This window comes from Rattus norvegicus, chromosome 18, assembly GCF_036323735.1.
Source record: "Rattus norvegicus strain BN/NHsdMcwi chromosome 18, GRCr8, whole genome shotgun sequence".
NCBI classification, from domain to species: domain Eukaryota; kingdom Metazoa; phylum Chordata; class Mammalia; order Rodentia; family Muridae; genus Rattus; species Rattus norvegicus.
The window spans coordinates 56,897,247-56,918,170 of record NC_086036.1 but is presented as its reverse complement, the minus strand read 5'-3'; the positions used below and the strand labels follow the sequence as shown (position 1 = coordinate 56,918,170).

Genomic DNA, 20,924 nt, shown 5'->3' with positions numbered 1-20,924 from the left:
CCGGACCCCTCCGCTCTCGCAGTGCTTGGCTCCTGTAACATCAGTCAGAAAGCCCCAATCCGCTTGGTTGAGCAGGAGATGCCTAAGCTGCATTTCCGCATCAGAGATGAGATAGCTTAGGGTGACAACCTAGTGACATTCCTAATGGCGCACATTTAGACATTTTGTTGGTTGGCTGGTCTGTCTGTCTGTCTGACACAAGGCCTTGCCAAATAGTCCAGACTGCTGATCTCCTGTCTCAGCTTTCTGCGTGTCAGGGTCACAGGCATGCGCCATCATGTCTGCCTGGAAGGCACTGGTGCTAACACTTTCTGTACCTGCCCTGCAGCGTCTCCCAGGAGGTGTTCTGATGCCTTCTCAACTGAGTATGGGCACATGGTTTCTAGTCTTTTTACAGCAATTTTCGGATTCTCTCCCCAACCTCACTATCATTCAACAGAGTGAAGGAGTTAACTGTTCTAGCCATTCTGTACAGTGTCTGCACAGCACCAAGCATCCTGGGCCCTGTAGAGAACACTTTCATTTTTTTTTTTTTGGTGTCTCATTCATAAATCTAAGAATACATCCTACACAATTTTTTAAAAAGGACTGCAGCCTGCCCATAACTAACTGCATTTATCCCAAGGTTCTTAAAGTGTTCAGATTGCAGGCATGAGCCAACACGCCCAACTCTAGTTAGGAATTATTTAACTTAAAAAATTACAACTCAGCAGTAGTTCTTGGTGTTTTCAGGATAAGCTCAAAATTAGAGGCCTAGATGACAAGTCCTTAAAAGCTCTGGCCTTAACTGGGCATGGCGGTACATGCCTGTCGTCCCAGCATTTGGCATGAAGTAGGATTTTCTGCTTGAGACTTCCTTTGAGATCAGAAAGGAGAGGAGAAAGAAGATAAGCTCTGTCCTCGGTTGCACCCCAGCCTTTGCTCTAACACACAGTCTTTGCCCAGCATGCCAACCACTCGCCTTAGGTGTGCCCAAATGCAACAGTTAACACCCTAGGTCTTCACGCTGTCCCACTGGAGCTGTCTCCCAACCTTTTCCACCAACTCCCTGGGCCTCCCTGCCTCACATGTCTCAGTCGTCCTTTGCTCTTAGCAACATTTCCCATAAATTTCCTCCTAATTAGTGGGTCCTTGGGGCTCCAACTCCTGCACTCCTGTGTAGTCTGTGCATACTGAAATGATGTTTCTCATTCATTCCCCCAACCTCTACAGCTGAGCTTCTCGAGGGTGATAGTGCAGAAAACAACGTAGTACCGATATTGTAAGGTAAAGTATTGTTGCAAACACAGATATATCTGGTGTATATTATTTCTTTAGTTCATTTCTGGAACATACCTATAAAGAGGCAATTACATTGCCAACAATATTCATAGATTGAAAAATAAGTCTTCAATGAAGAGATATGTAACGGGGTAGGTTAAATGGTCTCACTGTCTTAGTCTGGGATCCCATTGCTGTGAAGAGACACCATGACCAAGGCAACATTTTTTTAGGGTTCTTTTAAAAGGTTTATTTATTTATTTTTATGTACGAGTACACTGTAGCTGTCTTCAGACACACCAGAAGAGGGCATCAGATCCCATTACAGATGGCTGTGAACCACCATGTGGTTGCTGGGAATTGAACTCAGGACCTCTGGAAGAGCAGTCAGTGCTTTTTTTTTTTTTTTTTTTTTTCCCCCGGAGCTGGGGACTGAACCCAGGGCCTTGTGCTTGCAAGGCAAGCGCTCTACCACTGAGCTAAATCCCCAACCCCGCAGTCAGTGCTCTTAACCACTGAGCCATCTCTCCAGCCCCCCAAGGCAACTCTTACAAAGGTCAACATTTAATTGGGGCTGGTTTGTAGTTTCATGCAAGCAGATATGGTGCTCTAGAAGGAGCTGAGTGTTCTGTATCTTTATCCAAAGGCCGCCAGAAGGAGACTATCTTTCATAGGTAGCCAGGAAGAGGGTCTCTCTTCTGCACTGGGTGGAGCTTGAGCACTAAGCCCTCAAAACCTGCCTGCACAATAACACACCTCCTCCAATCCAGCCATGCCTGTTCCAACAAGGCCACACTTCCTAATAGTGCCATTTCCCACGGGCCAAGCATATGCAAACCACCATACTCAGGCACAGTTAATTCAAGTTTTAGTCATTGAATGAGGCCCTCATTCTGTGTCTCCTATTTGCTTACCTTTCCCTGACATATCTACCACATCAGAGCTACTGGGGCTGGATGTTCCTAAGGGTTCTTCAAGCTTTCTCCCTTACGTAGTCCGCCTTTGCCCTCTGGTGGCAGCAGTACGCAACTACACTCTAAAGAAGTCTGCCCTTAGCGTGAATAGTTACTTAACAGTTCTGTAACTTGAAATTGTATGTTTGTACTGGTTTTCTAGAAAGATTAGATGATTGCAGATTAAACATTATAGACATAAATAGGCCAGCAATAAATCTCAGTTTCCTTCCCTTTGGATATGAGCCCAGCAGAGAGAATTCCTAGAACACCATGGGGGGGGGGGTGATAGAAAAACAGACAGACAGACAGACAGACAGACAGACAGACGAACAGATGGAATACATGTGCCACTGTGCATTCGTGAAGATCAGATGGCAACATTGGGGAGTGGTCCTTCCCCCGTGGGTTCTGGGATTAGTTGAGCTCATACTGCCAGAACAGCACAGCAAGTATCATTACACACTGACCCACCTCACTGGGCCCCCCCTTTTTTTTCAGTTAAAAAAATAGGGGCTGGAGAGATTAAACCGGAGCTTAGTGGTTAAGAGCATTGACTGCTCTTCCAGAGGTTCTGAGGTCAATTCCCAGCAACCACATGGTGGCTCACAACCATCTGTAATGAGATCTGATGCCGCCTTCTGTTGTGTCTGAAGACGGCGACAGTGTACTCGTATAAAATAACTAAATAAATATTTTTTAAAAGTAAGTTTAAACACATATTTACTGTGGTCAGGGCACTTAGATGAAGCCTTTCTCATTAAATAAGAATAAACAAAGCAAAAAGTCTTACAGTGATTTTGATGGACACAAGTTTAATGCTGTGCATTAGAACACATTATCAAACAATAGGGTTTAATTTGGATTGAAAGCTATGATACAGAAAACTTTGGCCAACCCCTTTCAATTGAGTACAGCCCTATGTCCCCATAGCCCTAGGCAAGGCACCATTAAGAACTGGCTGGCTGTTGCTCTCACAGAGCTCTAAGTGTTACAGAGTTGGGGCTGGAGGGATAGCTCAGTGGTTAAGAGCACTGGCTGCTTTCCCAGAGGACCCGGGTTCAGTTCCCACATGGCAGCCCACAACTGTTTGTAACCCCAGTTCCAAGGGATCTGACATCCTACCACAGACATATGCACATGCAGGCAAAACACAAAGCACTAAGAATTAAATAAGTCATTTTTAAAAAGTATTACAGAGCACTGAAAAAACAAAGGGACAGGATGAAGTTTCTGTTGATGGGAACTTCAAAAACACCCGGAGTTCAAGAGACTCCATTCAACTTCCTAAATCAGTGGTTCTCAACCTGTGGGTCACATCCCCTCTGAGGGTCAAAATCCTGCACGTCACATAGTTACAAGTCATAACAGTAGCATAATTACAGTTCTAAAGTAACAAAATGATTTTATGGTTGGGTCACCACAACAAGAGGACCTGTATTAAAGGTTCATATCTTTAGGAAGGTTGAGAACCACTGTCTTAAAGAATTCAAAGTGTCTAGTTTGACAGTGAGTGGTGAGGCACCCAGGCAAAGGCAGGTCAGTGGAAATGGTTACCGGTGAAAGAAGACAAGAGTCAGTTCAGGGAACATTGTAACACTATTGTGCTGAGTAGTCAAATTGGAAGGGGAGGTTCAAGTCAACTGTACAGAGTACAAAAACTCAGAGGAATGATCTGATTTTTTTGTTTATTTGTTTGTTTGTGTTTGTCTTTGAGACAAGGTTTCCTTGTGTAACATCCTAGAACTCTGTGTAGACCAGGCTAGCCTTGAACTCATAGAGATCCACCTGCCTCTGCCTCTCTAGTGCTGGGTTTGTGCCCCTACAATGGCTCAGATTTTGTATTCTTGTAGGTATTTGAGAACCAACATAAAAACTTGGTCAGGGAAATAGCAAAGATCCCCAAAGAATTCACAGAATAAGCAGTGAGGACCGCAGAACTGTGGGTGGAGGAAGGACTTTGAATTAACCCTGACACAGGAAGCCAAGGACAGCACTAGATAAAGCCACATGCTCTATCCAGGAGACATTTTCACTCACCAAGTGTTCAGAATCTAAAATGTAAGACAATCATCAGTGTATACACCTATAATCCCAAAAGGCTGAGGCAGGGGGACTGCAAGTTCACGGCCGTCCTGAACTACATAATGAGAACCTGTCTCAAAAAATTAAAATATATTCAGTACTTTTATTTCAAAATTTCATACTGGCTTGTTAAAGAGAAAAAAAATCCAAAAATCTACTGTATTTTTGTTGACTTGCTTTATTCAATATGGAAGCAATTTTTTATAATAAATCTGCTTTATGTGTTTGTTTCAATTAACAAACTGCAGAAAGAAAAATAATTGTTGTGGGTTTCTGAAAAATTCATGAGATTACCCAGAAGGAAGACTGGAAAAAAACAGCACCAAGCTGTGACATCAAGATGGCTCGGTGGGTAAAGGCAGCTGCCATCACACTTGATGAGTTAGATCCTTAAAACACAAACAGTGGGAGGAGGGAACTGACCTCTGACCTCCACATGTGTATCATGGGAGGTGTGTACTCACACGGAATAAGTAAGTGTGCAAAATTACAAAATAAAGACTGGCAGAGGGGCTGGAGAGATGGCTCAGTGGTTAAGAGCATTGACTGCTCTTCCAGAAGATCCAAGTTTAGTTCCCAGCACCCGGGTCAGGGAGGTCAAAGTACCTATAAATCCAGCTCCAGCCGGTCTGATGCCCTCTGGCTTCCTTGGGCAGACACAAACACATGCACATAAATAGAAACTTAAGAAATAACTATTTTTTAAGACTACACTAACATTTTAATGGTACTATACATGCTGTCTACAAATGAACTTGATATTTCTCTAATTTATTAGTAATAGATACTACGGCTATAAAAGGTACTAAGAATATTTTCTCTGTATGGGAAAACACATAAATCTGATTATAAGTTTAAACAGTCTTAACTGGAGGAGAACCAGTTTTAGTAAGTGGCGCCTGTGTGCTATTTCTAGGGTGTGAGTTATACTACGATCAGTGGCTGTAAGACAGCAGTACGGTTTGAGGGCAGATGCCTGACTTGAATCCTTTCCAAGTATGGAAGTGTCTTGTGAGGACAGCACTTGTCGGTGAACAGGACCCAGTGCTCCCCTGCTTCACCCTGGTCTCTGTTTGCACCAGCCACCCACTAATCAGGTCCTGTGTCATCCATGCCAGTGGCTGGCTCAGAAATCACAGGTGGGATAAACATTCTTCAGTACTGTAGGCTGGCTGCCTCCCTAACAATGCTTCTCTGTTGTCTGTCCTAGACAGTACTGCAACAAAATGCGGTCAAGCTTGGCTTTGCTTCCTTGCCCTCTTTTCAACAGTCCCCTGTCCGAGTTAGGGTTTCCTTTGCTGTGATAAAACACCAGTATCAATTTGGGGCGGGAAGAGAAGTCATCCCAGGAAGTCAAAGGCAGGAACTCCAGGTAAGAAGTGATAAAAGGCCATGAAGGTGTGTGCGCCCATGACCTTTACACCTCAGTGCCACCTGCCCAGGGTTGGCACCATCTCCATGGGCTGTGCCCTCCCACATCAGTCATTAATCAGGAAGATACCCACAGACTTGCCTACAGGCCCATACTTATGGAGACTTCTTTTTTTCCAATTAAGGTTCCCTCTTCTCAGATATATCTAGGTTTGAGTCAAATGGACTAAAACCATCCAGCACAGTCCCCTTCAGAAGTGTGTACGAGGGAAGCAATGAGAAAAAAGCCAATTCCTGCCTTAGCAGCATTAAGGATGTCTTCTGGTGTATAGTCAGCAAGCATTCCACTCATTAACCTTATCTATTCACTAGCATTATTAGCATATATTATAGCATATTATATTATAGCATGTTCACTAGCATCTGCATTTCTGCAGACATCTTTCAAAGCAGTTCCACAGAGATCTATGAATCTGTTCAGTCCACCTACACTTGCTTGAAAATTGTCATAGCCAAGCATTGTTGGCCAAGGTGAATGCCTTTTTTTCTGACTAACAGAGCTGGGATGAGAATGTTTTGGTGTGAATTTCTTGAAACCATGCAAATAGAGCCTACTACTGCCACCAGAGACATGATTCCTCTTCCTTTTCTCTAGGGTCCCACAAATGCCTCTGGCACCATTTTTTTAAATTTGGCAGTTATTTAAGAAAGATAGAGTAGCAGTGATGCCTCTAGCTTTCACAACTTTCCTTTTCTCCTCCTAGGAGAACTGCCAAAGTTTCTGGTTCCCCTTCCTCACCATTTCTAGAGGAGGAGGGGTGGGCCACAACTAAGGGGGCTGTGTCTGTTCCTCCTCTCAGCTGGTTTTGCCACAGGTGTGGAAAACTAAGAAACCTAAATGAGGTTTTAGATTGTTAACATTTCTAGAAGGAAAAAAAATCAGGAAAAGACAGGATTCCTGACACTGACTTTTGTCTATATTAGACTACCAGCAGACTCAGAAACATTCAAAACAGAAAGGATCTTGAAGAAAATCTATTTGCTCAAGCGTTCCAAGCCTGTTTGCGTAGGCTGCTATGACAATACACTGAAATAGGTTGCAAAAGCTTGAAACTAGCAGCCGTGGTGGTTTGAACATGTTTGGCCCAGGAAGTGGCACTGTTAGGAGGTGTGGCCTTACTGGAGGAAGTGTGTCACTGTGGGGGTGGGGCTTTGAGGTCTCATATAAATACTTAAGTCTGGCCAGTGTGATCCAGACTCAGCTCCATCTGCTGCCTCTGGATGAAGATGTAGAACTCTCAGCTACTCTCAGCTCCCACTCCAGCACCATGCCTATTTGCACTCTGCCATGCTTCCTGCAGTGATGATAACGTCTGAACCGCTGGAAATGTAAGCCTGCCCCAACTAAATGTTTGCCTTCACACTGTATAAATTTGAGGAGCCTTGTTTTATAGATAAAGAAATAAGCCAGAGGAAGAGACTAGTTCAGAGCCACAAAGATTTCTTAACTCAGATCACTGATCCTTCTGGCATGCCATTGCCCTGCTCAAAACTCAGCTAAGGGTTGGGGATTTAGCTCAGTGGTAGAGCGCTTGCCTAGCAAACGCAAGGCCCTGGGTTCGGTCCTCAGCTCCAAAAAAAAAAAAAAAAAAAAAACAGAAAAAACTCAGCTAAAATGAGAACTTCGAATTCTCTCACCATCTATCTGGAAAGGATTTCCACTGTGGGAGGATGTTTTGGGTGTCACACATTCACTTAATGAACGTTTATAGGTTCTGAGCAGTAAGGATAAAGTGATAAACAATGGAGTTGAGTTATACACCCCAGGGAATATAAAATGGAGGGAATTTATCTGTTAATTAACAGATAAATAGGCAATCACAGAGTGTAGTAAGTGCTATGAAGAAAGTTAAGATGATGGGAAGTACTTCATACGATTAATAGAGCTTCCTTGTAGCAGGATGAATGTAAACACTCCAAATTGTTAGGTCCAAAGGAAACTCCCATTTCCAAAACTCAAAATGCAGTCCAGAGATCCAGAAATGGGCTCAATCTGTACTTTAGGAGGGTTTCTGGTAGAAAGATAAAAGCCAGCATTTCTCAGGAACTTGTGAAGCCAGTCTCTTCCTACCAAAAAAAAAAAAAAAAAAAGAAAGCCTTCTCTCTTATCACTAGCAGAGGGGACAAATGGCTACCTGTGGTGCCTATTAGCATATTAAAGCTGATGCTGGCCTTCAGGCTCCCTCAGTGTCACAAACGCTTGTTAACATTTCAAAATCCTGCTAAACCTCTCACCTCTTCCCTTGCTTCCTAAACTCCCTCCAACTTAAGGGCTTCCCTACTCCCAGGTACTCATTCTCCTTATAACCCTGCTAGTTTTGCAGGAGTCTCTCTCTCTCTCTCTCTCTCTCTCTCTCTCTCTCTCTCTCTCTCCTCTCTTTCTCCCTTCCTCCCTCTGCCTCTGCGTGTGTGTGTGTGTGTGTGTGTGTATGTGTGTGTGTGTGTGTGTGTGTGTGTGTGTGTGTGTGTATTCTGCTCCTGCTTTTGTATAAACTGACAACATAATCAGCACTCTGTTGAGGAGAAGGCTTTTATTGTAGTAATAAGAAAGAGAAGCGCCAGAGGCATCTTGAAGAGTCCAGAGCAGAAAGGAAGTAGTAGACTGAACTTGACCATCAGATTAGACCAGGCCCATGAGAGACTAGGGGGCAGAGTAGAGAGATTGGAGGGAGGGAGAGCAAGCACATTGAAAATAGCAGGGCTATAAGGAGGAGTAAAGGGAGTAGGGAGCCTCTGAGTTGGAGGGGGTTTAGGGTAAGGGAGGAGGTGATAAGAATTAGGAGGCTGGAGGGATGGTTCAGATGGTTCACTGACTGCACTTCCAGAGGTCCTGAGTTCAATTCCCAGCAACTACATGGTAGTTTACAACCATCTGTAATGGGATCAGATGCCCTCTTCTGGTGTTTCTGAAGGCAGTGACATCCTACTCATATTAAAATTTTTTTTTTAAAGTTAAGAGGCTAGCACTGACTGAAACGATTAGCGGGTACTTGTGATACTGTGCTTTAGTACCCTAAACGGCAGGCATCCTTTGCCTTTTGGAATTTGGGGAAATGGAGCTTCCTTTGGACCTGACGCTTCTTTCACCCAGATCCAGTCTATCTCTTTCTCTGCTCTGAATGTTCTCCCTCATATCTACAATAAAACCCCTCTGCGTAGGAATGGGTCATGTTGTCAGTGTATACATGAATGTTAGAACTTGTTTTGAAAACTACTGATACTGAGAGGAGACATGAGAAGATGAAGAGACAAGTATCTTTTGTCTTGATCAAATCATTATGTTTAGGGGGATTGTCGTGGAGATTGAACCCAAGGCTAAATACATGCTAGGGAAGCCCTCTACCACTGATCTACATTACCGGGCCCAAAGACAAGACACCAGATTAGATTTAGCCTTGCAAAAAGATCAATCTGCTGTGTTAGCTGCAGAGACCAGAGTGGAGGTAGAACTGCATGAGGTCAGGCAGATGATGGTAGATCGAGAAGATGGTGACCGTGGTAGGTGGGTATGGGAAAGACTGGCACTAAATTTGCAAGCGGTTTTGCAGAAACTTGTTTAAATGTGGCACAATCTATTATGTTAATCCAGTCCAGTCCTACGTTCCCAGAGCTCTACATTCCAGAAAGTCACTATTGTGACTGCTCACTGGAGTGAGGAGGGAAGTATGGTGCATCACTAAATATCAACCTCAAGCTGAAGGAAAGAGAAAGATCTGAAAGGTGAGGTCGAGCTCAGCCTAGCTCCGCCCCTGTTACCTGATTGTCCGGCCCGGCCCTGGCCCAAGTGGCCTCCTACTTTCGCACCGCAGCCCCAGCTTCCGGCTCTGGGAAGTTTGGCCGGAAGCAGTCCGCCTTAACGACCCCCCCCCCCCACTCCCGCCGCCCCTTCCAGCTCCTAAACCTCCAATGGGTTCCAACAGAGGACCCGTCGGTTGCGCTTGCGCGAGGGTCGCACGCAATCACGCGCGCCGGCCGCTTCCGGTGCGCCGCGAGGGCCGCCGGGACGGGTCTCCCTGGCGATCAGTGGTGTGCTGTCGCCGCTGCCACCAGCGCGCCGGTGCCGCGTAGACTCGTGTGCCCTTGCTACCTAACTCGGGCTTCCCGGGGCCTGACCCCCGGGGCCCTCGGCAGGCGTCGGCCGAGCCTGTTCGCGAACCTTCGGTCCTCCACTCGCCCTTCACGACCCCGCAGCGCGACTCGGACAGGGAGCGAGAGGGACTGTGGCGACTCCGCGCCTTGTGTCGCCGGGCGGGGCCGCGGGGCCGGGGCTCCTCCAGCCCCCGGGATGCGTGCGCGAGCTCTCGCCTCCACTTTCTCTTTACCACTGTCACGCTTGGAGCCGCCTCTCGCCTACAGCGGGGAGCGCGAGTGCACCGATCAGCACCCCTGTCGAGCCCCGGTGCCGGGTACCCCCGGGAATGTGAGCCGTGAGGCTCGCAAGCTCCTCCGGGTAAGTCCGGCCCTCTAGGCTCAAACCGCCTGGCCGAGGTGCACAGGCACCTGAGTGTGGGGTGCTGCGGCTACCTCTCCAGCTTCTGTTTGTCCCGTGCCACGCGGAGAACCATTCCCTTTAGTCTCTGTCTTAGGGACAGCCCAGAGAGGGGAAGAAGAAGGTAGTCCGTGGCTGAGATGAAGGTAGAAACCATCATCTGAGGTTGCACGGAAGGTTTGGTAGGGTGAAGTGTCTCATCCCAGGCGTGGCCCTTCTATTCTACAGATGAGAAAAATATTTAAAGAGGGAAAGTAACCCGTTTAAGGCCGTATAGGGATCTGTAATAGTGCTATTCAACGGTGGGACCTAAATTAGGAGTCAGACCTTATGTCCTCAAAAGGGCCCTCTTCTCTTTAATTTTCTTGTTTTGGTGTTTGAGACAGGGTCTCATGCATCCCAGGCTGGCCTCAAACTCACTATCGTAGGTGAGGTTAACTTTCAACTGATTTCTGTCCAGCTTCCATCTCTTAAGTCCTAGAACTGTAGGCAGTCCCCACCACACCCAACTCACAGAGCTGTTTTTAACCTTCATGTTTTTCTGTAACTCTTTGCTTCGCTGTACGAGGCGGGTTCTGAACACAAACTTGGACCCAGATGTAGGGCACTGTAGTCGAACAAGATAGGCTAGTTGTGGCTGCTAAAACATGATGTTCTGTTCTTTACAGACGCACTGCTTTCTTCACAAGGCTTTTAAGGGCCAGGATATCAGTTATATATAGGGCAAAACGGTTGAGCCTCATATGTTCTTGGTGTGCAGCTGCCCTTACCAATTTGCCTGTTACTTACAGAGCCACAGTGTAGACTGTCTCCTTGGGTTTCACTAGGACTGTTGGGAAGCAGATTGGCAGATTGTTTTTTAGTTTTTCTCTCTTTTTTTTCTTTGTAAGGTTTTAGGGAAGAATTTCAGAAGAGAAGTTAACTTTGCGCCGACACAACTATAAAATGCCTAAGGAATATATGTTCTTAACTTGGTGTATATCTTTAAGATGAGGACTGGAAAGATGGCTCAGCAATTAAGACCATTGACTGCTCTTCTAGAGGTCCCTGACTCAGTCCCCAGCACGCACATGGCAGTTCACACCTGTCTGTAGCTCCTTTTCCAGGAGATCTGACATGCTATGCAGGCAAAACACCAGTGAACATTTTTTTTTTTAATTTAAAGACTGGGACTGTAGAAATGGCTCAGTAGTTTTTTGGGTTTTCCTCCTACGTATGAGGGGGTGCTGTGTGCATATATGTTCATGCGTTGTAGATGGAAGTTTGCAACATGTGGAGACCCAAGTTTTGTGTCCAGAATCTTACTAGATAACTCTCTCCTTTGAAGCAGGGTCCCTCAACCAAAACCAGGGATGGGCAGCATGACTCCCCTCTTAAGATCCTGTCTCCACTTTCCAGGACTGTTATTATAGATATGCTGTCACACCCAACATACATGTGGGCTCTAGGGATCCCAACTCTCACCCTGTTACTTGCTGAACAGGTGCTAGCACCGAAAGAAATACTTTTGACAGGTGTGAAAACTAAAACCCCTCCTCTACAGCACTCAGACAACACAATATTTCACCCCCATTTTAAAACAGAGTATTTTATTTTATGTGTATGAGTGGTTTTGCATGTATGTCTGTGTACCACACATGTGCCGGATGCCCACAAAGGCCAGAAGATGTCATCAGATCCCCTAGAACTGGAGTTACAAATCGCTGTGTGCGGTCCTGTGGGTGTTGGGAACTGAACCTGGGTCCTCTGGAAGAGCAGCAGGGAACCTCTCTGGCTTTCCATGCCTCTTTGAAACATGCACATATGTATGTACGGATACACATGCATGCACACATTTGGGGACGGGGGGGGGGAGGGGGGAATGCCCTTAGTGTATGTGAAAGGACGGTTTCAAGAACCCCTGTGAAGAACTGGGGGTAGGGCTCTTACCTTCAGAGCTTGGGCTCACTGTATCATCATCATCATCTCCTAAGAGAAAAAGATGAGACCAGTAGGAAATACACTCGTCTCTGTTCAGCTAGTAAGAATTCGGGCTTGTATCCAAGTCTCCTGATTTCCCTTTCTCCTTTTGCTCGTCCGTTACCATCTCTGAGGTCTGAATGAGCTGTGTGTGGGCTCTGTCCTACCTATCGGTGTGTTAATGTTTGAGTTCACTGTCACAACTCTATCTCCTGGTGTTTGTTCTATAGATCTAAAGAGCAGTCGTGTTTCCTTCTCATAAAATTCCTCCCTCTAAGGATTGAGTTGGTGAAATTCCAATTTAGTTCATGGCCATAATTAGCTCTTCTTGAACAATTCAAATTTTTATGCCTGTCTTTTCCTAGACCCCCACCAAAAACAAAAAAAGAAAGAAAGAAAAGAAAAGCTACCTGGCACTAGGGACTGTGTTGGTTTGTCGGGTTACTGTTCGGTTTTTGGCTTTGGTTTGGTGTTTTCTTTTGAGTCAAGTTCTAATGTCCTGTGGTTTGGCCTTGAACTCCTGATCCTCCTGTCTCTGCTCCAGGTGCTGGAATTACAGGTATACTCCTACCAGACACAACAGCAAGGGTACTGTTCAGATCTGTGCTGTCTGCACTACAGCCGCTAGCCATGCAGTTACACTTCGGTATACCGAAAATTAGTTCGCTTTTGCCAGTCGCCCTATTTCAGGTTCCTGGTAAGCATCTGTGACTGGTGGCTTCCATATTGGCAGCATTATTAGAGAGCATTTCCACCAGAATTTGTCTCATAGTCCTACTGCAGAAGACTGCCAGTCAAGCTGGGTGGCACTGTAACATTGTGAGGAAAAGAACCGAGGGCTCAATTTTTAGATCAAAAACCTATTTTCGATATTTGGGCCTCGTGGGTGGGTGGGTTGTTAAATATCTTCATACAGATGATAGGCTTTAATAGTGAACTCCTTTATTAGCACAGTACTTGGCTGTTCTCCAACAGTTACAGGATTTAAATCCTTTGAGTCCTACACGTAAATCTGTGGGAATGGGTCTCGCCAGTGAGACAGTTACCATGGGTAAACATAAGGAACCAAGTTCAAGCTTCAGATGCTTTTAAAAGTGGCCCACTTCAATCTCAGTGTTAGGCAGTCCCTGGGCTCACTAGCTAGCCAGCCTACACGGTTCGTCGAGTTTTAGGCCAAGGCGAGACCCTATTTCAAACACCAGGATAGACAACATCTAAGAACACCAAGATTGACCTCTGGTCACCACGTGCACACACTTGGACCCACTCCCATGCATGCTGTGCTCCAGCTAGTTATTATGTCAACTCAGCAAATGCTAGTCATTTTGGAAGAGGGAACCTCAATTGAGAAAATACCGGCTGCCAGGTCATCCTGTGGTCAAAGCCTGCAGTATATTTTCTGACTAATGATTGATGTAGGGGGTAGTGGGCTCAGCTCACTGTGGTGGTCCTCAGTGGTTAAGAAAGTAGACAGCAAACTGTGAGGAACAAACCAGTAAGTAGCACTTACCCATGGCCTCTAGTTCTTGCCCTAACTTCCCTCATGCTGTCCTGGGATGTGGAAGCAAACGCTTAAGGTTTTGTTGGTTTTTGTTTTTTGTTTTTTGTTTTGTTTTGTTTTGTTTTTTAGTTTTATTTACTCTCTGTTTTGCTGTGTGCATGTCTGTGTACCACGTAAGTGCCTAGTGCCTGTGGTGGACATCCGACGAGAGTATCCATCTCCTGGAAATAAAGTTATACATAGTTGTCTGAGCTGTCACATGGATGCTGGGAACCGCTGAGCCATCTTTCCAGCCCCCTACCCACTGTTTTTTAAACATACAGGAAAGAGATAACAGAATCTAAAGTAATTAGAAGACCTGCCCCAAATCACACAAGCTGGCAGCATAATTAAATCTATTACATATAAAGTTCCTTATTATTACGTTTTTAATTGAATCATTGAAACTTATTTAAGGCAATGAAACTAACTGTAAGGGTAGGGCCTGTCAGAACTTTTAACTCTTGGTTGGGTAATGTTAAAAAAAAAAAAAAAGTCTAGGGGGCTGGGGATTTAGCTCAGTGGTAGAGCGCTTACCTAGGAAGCGCAAGGCCCTGGGTTCGGTCCCCAGCTCCAAAAAAAAAAAACCAAAAAAAAAAAAAAAAAAAAAGTCTAGATCTTTATGACATTCTCATTATATGGGACAGCTGTATCCCATGAGGAAATGAATGTAAAAGAAGGTTCTCAAAAATCTGGTACCAAATTTGCCTAAACAAAATTCAGTGGAGGCATTTGATTTCCTTACCCTCTAGAGAGTCTCATTCAGGTAAGCATCAAGCACCACATGTGCTTGTTAGGGTCTGCTGAGTTTGGGAAATGTCTCAACCCCAGACCCTGACAGTTGCTGCGCTGCCCTGGAGGCTGCTGCTCTTCTATATTGGATCCTTAAACCTTTGTGTTGGCTTATGTCTCTAGCCATGGACGCACCGTATGACGGCACTGAGGTAACTGTCCTGATGGAGGAAATCGAGGAAGCTTATTACACTTCCCCTGGGCCACCTAAGAAGAAGAAAAAATATAAAATACATGGAGAAAAGGCCAAGAAACCCAGGTTAGTCTTAATATTTTGGTTGCTGATGGTACTTAGCAACAAGCTTGCCTGGGGAGCTGTGTTAAAGAAGATGTAAGATTCATTTAGAGTGCATTTGTCAGAGTTGGCGTTGATGTAGGGGGAGAGAGACAGTCTGAGAGGGTATTGATGTAGTGGGGGGCAGGGAGAAGGAGGGAGGGAGAGAGACTGGGCATTGATGTAGGGGAGAGACTGGGGGTGCAGGGAGAAGGAGGGAGGGAGAGAGACTGGACATTGATGTAGGGGAGAGACTGGGGGTGCAGAGGGACAGAGTTTATGTTACCAGGCCGTTAAAGGAGCTTGAGCCGAGTAGTGCTAGACTCTGTAGGCTGTTTTGTGTGTTATTTTTTATTATACAATGATTATTTAAACATTTTAAACAGGACATTACGAACATTACAGTTATAAGTGAAATGAGTGATTTCTATGATGTCGTGCATTTCAGTTTCTTACTGCACCACTTTGATAATTACCTGCTTTCTTTTATCAGCCCTGATGAGTTAACATTTGGCCAGTTAGGTGACCAAAGGCAGAACAGTAATGCATGTGTGTAATGAGCCTGAGTAACCAGCCTCTACTGTAACCTTTGCCTGGGAGTACAGTGACAGCACCCCTGCACATTTGTCTGTCTCTGACTATGTAACTGGGGGTGTTACAGATCTTACTCACATGAGTTTTCTTTCTAATTTAGAAACAGTGCTTGAATTGAGAGTTCGACTTTGCTTCATTTTAATGGCCTTCACTAGCACCCCTAGTTGCAGAAAGTGCTGTTGAAGTAAGGGCGTTGTTGGTTCCGCAGGTCTGCTTACCTTCTGTACTACTATGACATCTACTTGAAAGTGCAGCAGGAGCTCCCCCACCTCCCCCAGTCCGAGATCAATAAGAAGATTAGTGAGAGCTGGAGGCTCCTCAGCGTGGCGGAGAGAAGTTACTACTTGGAGAAAGCCAAACTAGAGAAAGAAGGTTTGGATCCTGTAAGTATTTCTGCCCTTAGGCTCCCTTCCCTCTTCATTGGTTTAATGGGTAGAGAGCTGGGAAGACCAACTCCCCTGTTCTCGTGACTCAGTTTCTTGAAAAGCTTTTACATCATCATTCTTGAATCTGGTATTGTGTCTGCCTCCGTACCCATGATGCTCTGCATTCTTCTTCATGCAGCAGTACAGAAAGCAGGCATTTTCTGAGTTCTCTATAATGAGTCTTTGGTCCCTTTCTAAATTGTTCTGTGACTTGGAACCCCTTACCCTTACGGTAACATTTTTCTTTAATGTAGTGGCTCACATAGGCATTCCTTGTTCACCATCTTTTCCTGTGTCTAGCTGAGTGTGGCCCACCTAGTTCATGCGTCTTGTTGTGACTGGTGTCAGGAGTTAGGTTTGTATGGAAAGCAGGAGAGCCGAGCGGCTGTGTAACAGCAGGTACTGCTGTTGCTGCTGGTTATGAGCTGCACCGGAAGAAAAGTGCAGGGTTAAAACCAAGGCTGATGCCGGCATCTGGGGCTCCAGGTACTTGAACTGAAGAACTAGCAAAGATGCATTTAGACTGATGTCTGTGTGCCATTTGTTATCTTTAGTTCACAGTGGCAGAATACATGGATGACCATTTAAACTGCAAATTCATTGTTTTGGTTTTTGGTGCTAGTGAAAGAACCTAAGGTTTCATTCAGAGTAGGCGGGTGCTCTGCCACGTGAGCTGTGTGCTCGGCTTTTTGGCACTCTTGTGACCGCTGTAGGAAACTCTTGTGACTGCTGGCCAAAATCTTTTAACCTAACCTTTTTTCTTTTCTTTTAACTTAGACAGTCATTTCTAACTTCCTTTTTGAAAACGTGAAGAGCAAAAAGTCCAACAGCTGTGCTATAGCCGAACTAGATTTTTCCTTAATGGAGTCCATCTGCCACTGCCAGTCAGATTATTTGTCCTTACTGTCTAGATAGGCCTCTTCCTCCAGTAGATTGTGTCACCTACAGTCTGGAAGATGCTAGTGTATTTGTATCACTAGATGATCTGCTTATAACAAGTGTGGGAGTTAACCTCAGCCAAGGGGCGTGGGGAAGGAAAATGTAAGAAAAGTATCTATTCCATATGCTTTTCGCAGTGTGAAACCTGCAGTCACAGACTAGGGAAGTTAACTCACTGGCAGAGCGTATGCTTGGTGTATTTGCCATGGGTTCCACCCTTAGTGCCAACCTGTTTTAAAACAATAAAGGAAGGCCTTTGTGTCTGATAATCTCAACTACTGATGTGTTTTTTATCAAGATTAAATGTTGTGGTCATGTGCAGTGGCTGTCGTCTGTGTTCATGTGCTTATTTACGTGTACTTCACCACTAACCCCAGGACACTAGATAAGTGTCATTTGTTGGAAGAGTTGTTTAAATTTTCTTATCTAAAAAATGGAACTTGTAGCAGTCATAATATTGAAAATATATATTGCAGCACTGGAGTGATGGCTTACTGTTGAAGGACACGTGTTGCTCTTACAGACGGCCTGGGCTAGGTTCCCAGCACCAGTGATGCTGGGAGCCAAAAATGGTGGCTCACAATATCTATGACTTCAGGTCCAGGTGAACTACCCCACCCCCACCCCCACACACACACCTTTTAACCTCTGAGGACACCAAGTATATATGTAATAAATAGATATCTAGGTAAAACACTCATACAACTAAATAGATAAAGTAAAATAATTTTTATAAAATATATAATCTTTAACCTTAGTTTATATAATTATATAAAGATAAAATTAAAATATATAATGTAAATCAGTTATCTTAGTTCTCGGCACATTACGATCTGGTCTATAAGTGTTACTCTTCAGTAGGTAAAAACTCCAGTACTGGCAGGGAGAAATGGCTCAGCAGTTAAGGACACTTGGCTGTTCCTGCAGAGAATCCATGGCCACTCACAACCTTCTGTAACTCCATTTTCAAGGGATCTGCTTCTCTTTTCTGACCTTCTTAGACACCAAGAATATATGCAGTGCACGTGTATCATACCTGCAAAACATAAATGTAATTAGAAATAAAAAACTTGTTCTTTTTTTAAATCCAGTACCATGTAAGAAGAAAAAGTGACAGTTAGTTAATGAGTACCTGGAATGTGTTGAGACTTGACTAAGCTTTCTGTGCTGAGTTTGTTTTCTAGCTTGTCTGGTGTACAGATGCATATGCACTTTCAGAGACTGTCAAGAGTCTCTTAGCAACTGTCTGTCTTGATGGCCCTTCAGTATTCCTGCAGGACCTGTGACTTCTGTGATAGCCCTTCATGGCTGTGTAGGCTTTACCTAGCTCTGTTTGTTTCAGTCAGGACCACTCTATTCATTTGTCACCATTTAATCCCACTGCCCTGATGTGTCTTCTTCCAAGGTGTTTTGAAAATGCCTTTTTCCTTTTCCTTTCCAGTGAAAGTTCTATAAAGGACTCAGTCCAGCCCACCTTCCTTCACACTTGGTCTGAGGGCCTCTTCTCTTCACCTCTTCAATCTGGGCACGGCCTCGATCCTTGAGCACTCCTATCTACTCTCCCCTTTGATTGCTTAAGATGTTTTTGTAATTGATTTCTGTGTGCTTTAAAAGGTGCTTTGAAAACTTTTTTTACATTAAACTTGGGTTTTTATTTAGCCATTGACTTTGTTCTGTTTCTCTTACTGGATGATTTAGTTTTAAGTAGAAAAAAAACAAGTCAAACACAATTTCCCTTTTGGACACTGATTGCTATGCGGGGCTGTTTCTAGTACCTGATCTTAATCTTTAAAAAAAAAAAAAACAAAAAAAACAAAACTGGTCTGGAGTTCAGGTTTGTATTTCTTACAAATTATGTGTCTTGGACTTGGAGCCTCATGAGGTTTGACCTTGGTTTCCTCGTGTATTAATTGGTAATACGAATAGTGTTGTCTTTAAGTTAAAATTAAGTTACAGGTTTCATCGTGTTTCTGAGTTTAAAGATGCTGGGTCTCTTCCCCTGCACTCCCTTAACACATTCAACACCTTACCAGATAGTTACCTGCCGTATACAATTTCTCTCACAGCACTTTATTAGCTCAGTATCCTGTTTATCCCTGTAATTCTAAATTACTGAGATCCAAATCCCGAGTTCCACCATGTGTCCTATCTCAGTCTCTGTACAGTTGCATTTCTTTTAAAGGGTTTGATAATCTAGCAGGACTCAGTTTGGTATTTATAACTCAAAAGTATCAAAGCTTAAACGGAACTCACAAATTGCCAGGTCCCTTTATAAAAACTCCAGCAAAACTGGATAGGTGGTTGCTAAGGCTTCAAGAAGGAATAGAATGTGTTGAACACTATGCAGACCTGGTGTTCAAGCTCACAGTTTTAGATTCCAGATCTGTCCCCTCTCCAGAGTTCAGTGTCACAGATGTAAAAGCATTTGCCCTGAATGCACAAGGCCCCCTTGTTCAATGACTAGCATTGCAGAAAGACCTAGCAACAGAGACTCATAAGTCATTTTACAGTTTCTTAAGCAGGTAAACTCTGTTGATTCGAATAAAGATGGCATGTTGTTGCTCTTTATGAATTAGTCGGGTAGTAGAGTCTGGTTCCTTTTGTAGGCAACAAAAGTAAAGAGCTCATAAAAATGACTTGGAGAGCTGTTGAGCCGTTATCTCTGTTTTTCTCCCTCTCGGCTTCCTCATTCTCAGAACTCTAAGCTCTCTGCACTGACTGCTGTGGTTCCGGACATCCCAGGTTTCAGAAAGATCCTTCCGCGATCGGAATACATCATCATTCCCAAGAGCACCCTGCAGGAAGACAGGAGCTGCCCTCAGCTAGAGCTGTGTGTGGCTCAGAACCAGATGTCCCCTAAAGGATCTACTCTCATGCCTAATGCTTCCCCAGAAGTAGTAGCCAGCCATGCAGGCATGGCAGAGCAGTGCCTGGCTGTGGAGGCCCTGGCTGAGGAGGTAGGAGCCCTTTCCCAGCCGGGTGCCATGCAGGAGATTGCCACCTCAGAGATCCTCAGCCACGATGTGCTCCTGGAGGAGGCGTCCTTGGAGGTAGGAGAGAGCCACCAACCTTACCAGACAAGCCTGGTAATTGAAGAGACTTTAGTAAATGGCTCATCAGACCTCCCTACTGGAAGCCTGGCTGTGCCACATTCCCAGGTTGGGGAGAGCTTGTCAGTGGTAACGGTCATGAGGGTAAGTGACTTTAGCTAATGTCTTCTGCTTTGTCTGGTATTCTTTAAATTTAAAGATTGTGGCTTTGAACAGGGTAAGGAAGGGTATAGGTATGGTATTTTAATGTTTCTGGGCCTTAGACTTGCTCCAGAGTTCTCAGTTTCTCGGACATCTTACCACCTCTCAGCCCAGCTTACTAAGATAATAGGCGAGGCAGATTAGGATAGCTGGGAAGGATATTTAATCTATCTGAGAGTCAGCACCATGGGCTTCATGCTGTTAGTGCCAGTCAGGAGTTCGTGTCCTGAAATCGCTTTTAGAAAACCACAATGATAACTTGAACTGTATGTGAGGATTACTGAGTGGAACTCTTGGATATAGGTGGGAATAGGGAAAAAAGTTCTCTTCAAGGACAGGGTTATAAAACTAGGACCTGAGAAACAAAGAAATCTGGGGCTGTTGAGAAGACTCAGTGGGTAAAGGTACTTGCTGCCAAATGTGGAAAACCAAGAACTCAACAAGCTTCCCTCCCACCTCCCCAAGCTGTCACATGAATACCCACATGATATGTCAATTAAATGTAATAAAAATGTTTAATTAAAAAAAAAAGAGCAAGCCCTCTTCTCCATTGAACCAGGGGATTCTTGGTTAAGGTGAAAGCAAAAATCTGATTGGTTCTAGAGGAACTGCTACATGTGAGTTAATTCTAGTGCTATAACTATAGTGTTTGCCTGGGTAGGCTAGCATCCTAGAGAAATGGGCATCCTCTTCAGAATAAGAGGACCAGTGTGTCTTAGTGTGTCCGGTGACTTGGATGGAAGCAAGCAGGTACTCTAAAGAACTCTGTCCAGCCCCTGTACGTGTTTATTAAATGTTGCCTCGGTACTGTTTTATGATCATGAAGCCTTGCTACTGGTCTGGTGGAGGCTTTTTTAAAGTGCTTTTTTTTTTTTTAAAAAAGAAAGTGCTTTTTAAAAGATTTATGTGTCATATGAGAGTTGCATGCATGT

General features: G+C 44.6%; 1 protein-coding gene across 3 annotated transcripts in view; it reads left to right on the top strand.

The window, feature by feature from the left end:
* Positions 1–9,751: 9,751 nt before the first annotated feature.
* Positions 9,752–20,924, top strand: part of Hmgxb3 (HMG-box containing 3) — a 47,473-nt gene continuing 36,300 nt past the window's right edge. The window contains exons 1-4 of one of the 3 annotated variants that reach the window (NM_001427262.1): positions 9,752–10,179; positions 14,633–14,768; positions 15,586–15,760; positions 19,438–19,935. In NM_001427262.1, coding sequence (NP_001414191.1) covers positions 14,635–14,768; positions 15,586–15,760; positions 19,438–19,935 — 807 coding nt within the window. In that variant the 5' untranslated portion in view covers positions 9,752–10,179; positions 14,633–14,634. Of the gene's footprint in view, positions 10,180–10,261; positions 12,875–14,632; positions 14,769–15,585; positions 15,761–19,437; positions 19,936–20,924 lie in introns of those variants that run through there. The other 2 variants (XM_063277482.1, XM_056984973.2) reach the window with 2 other exon arrangements.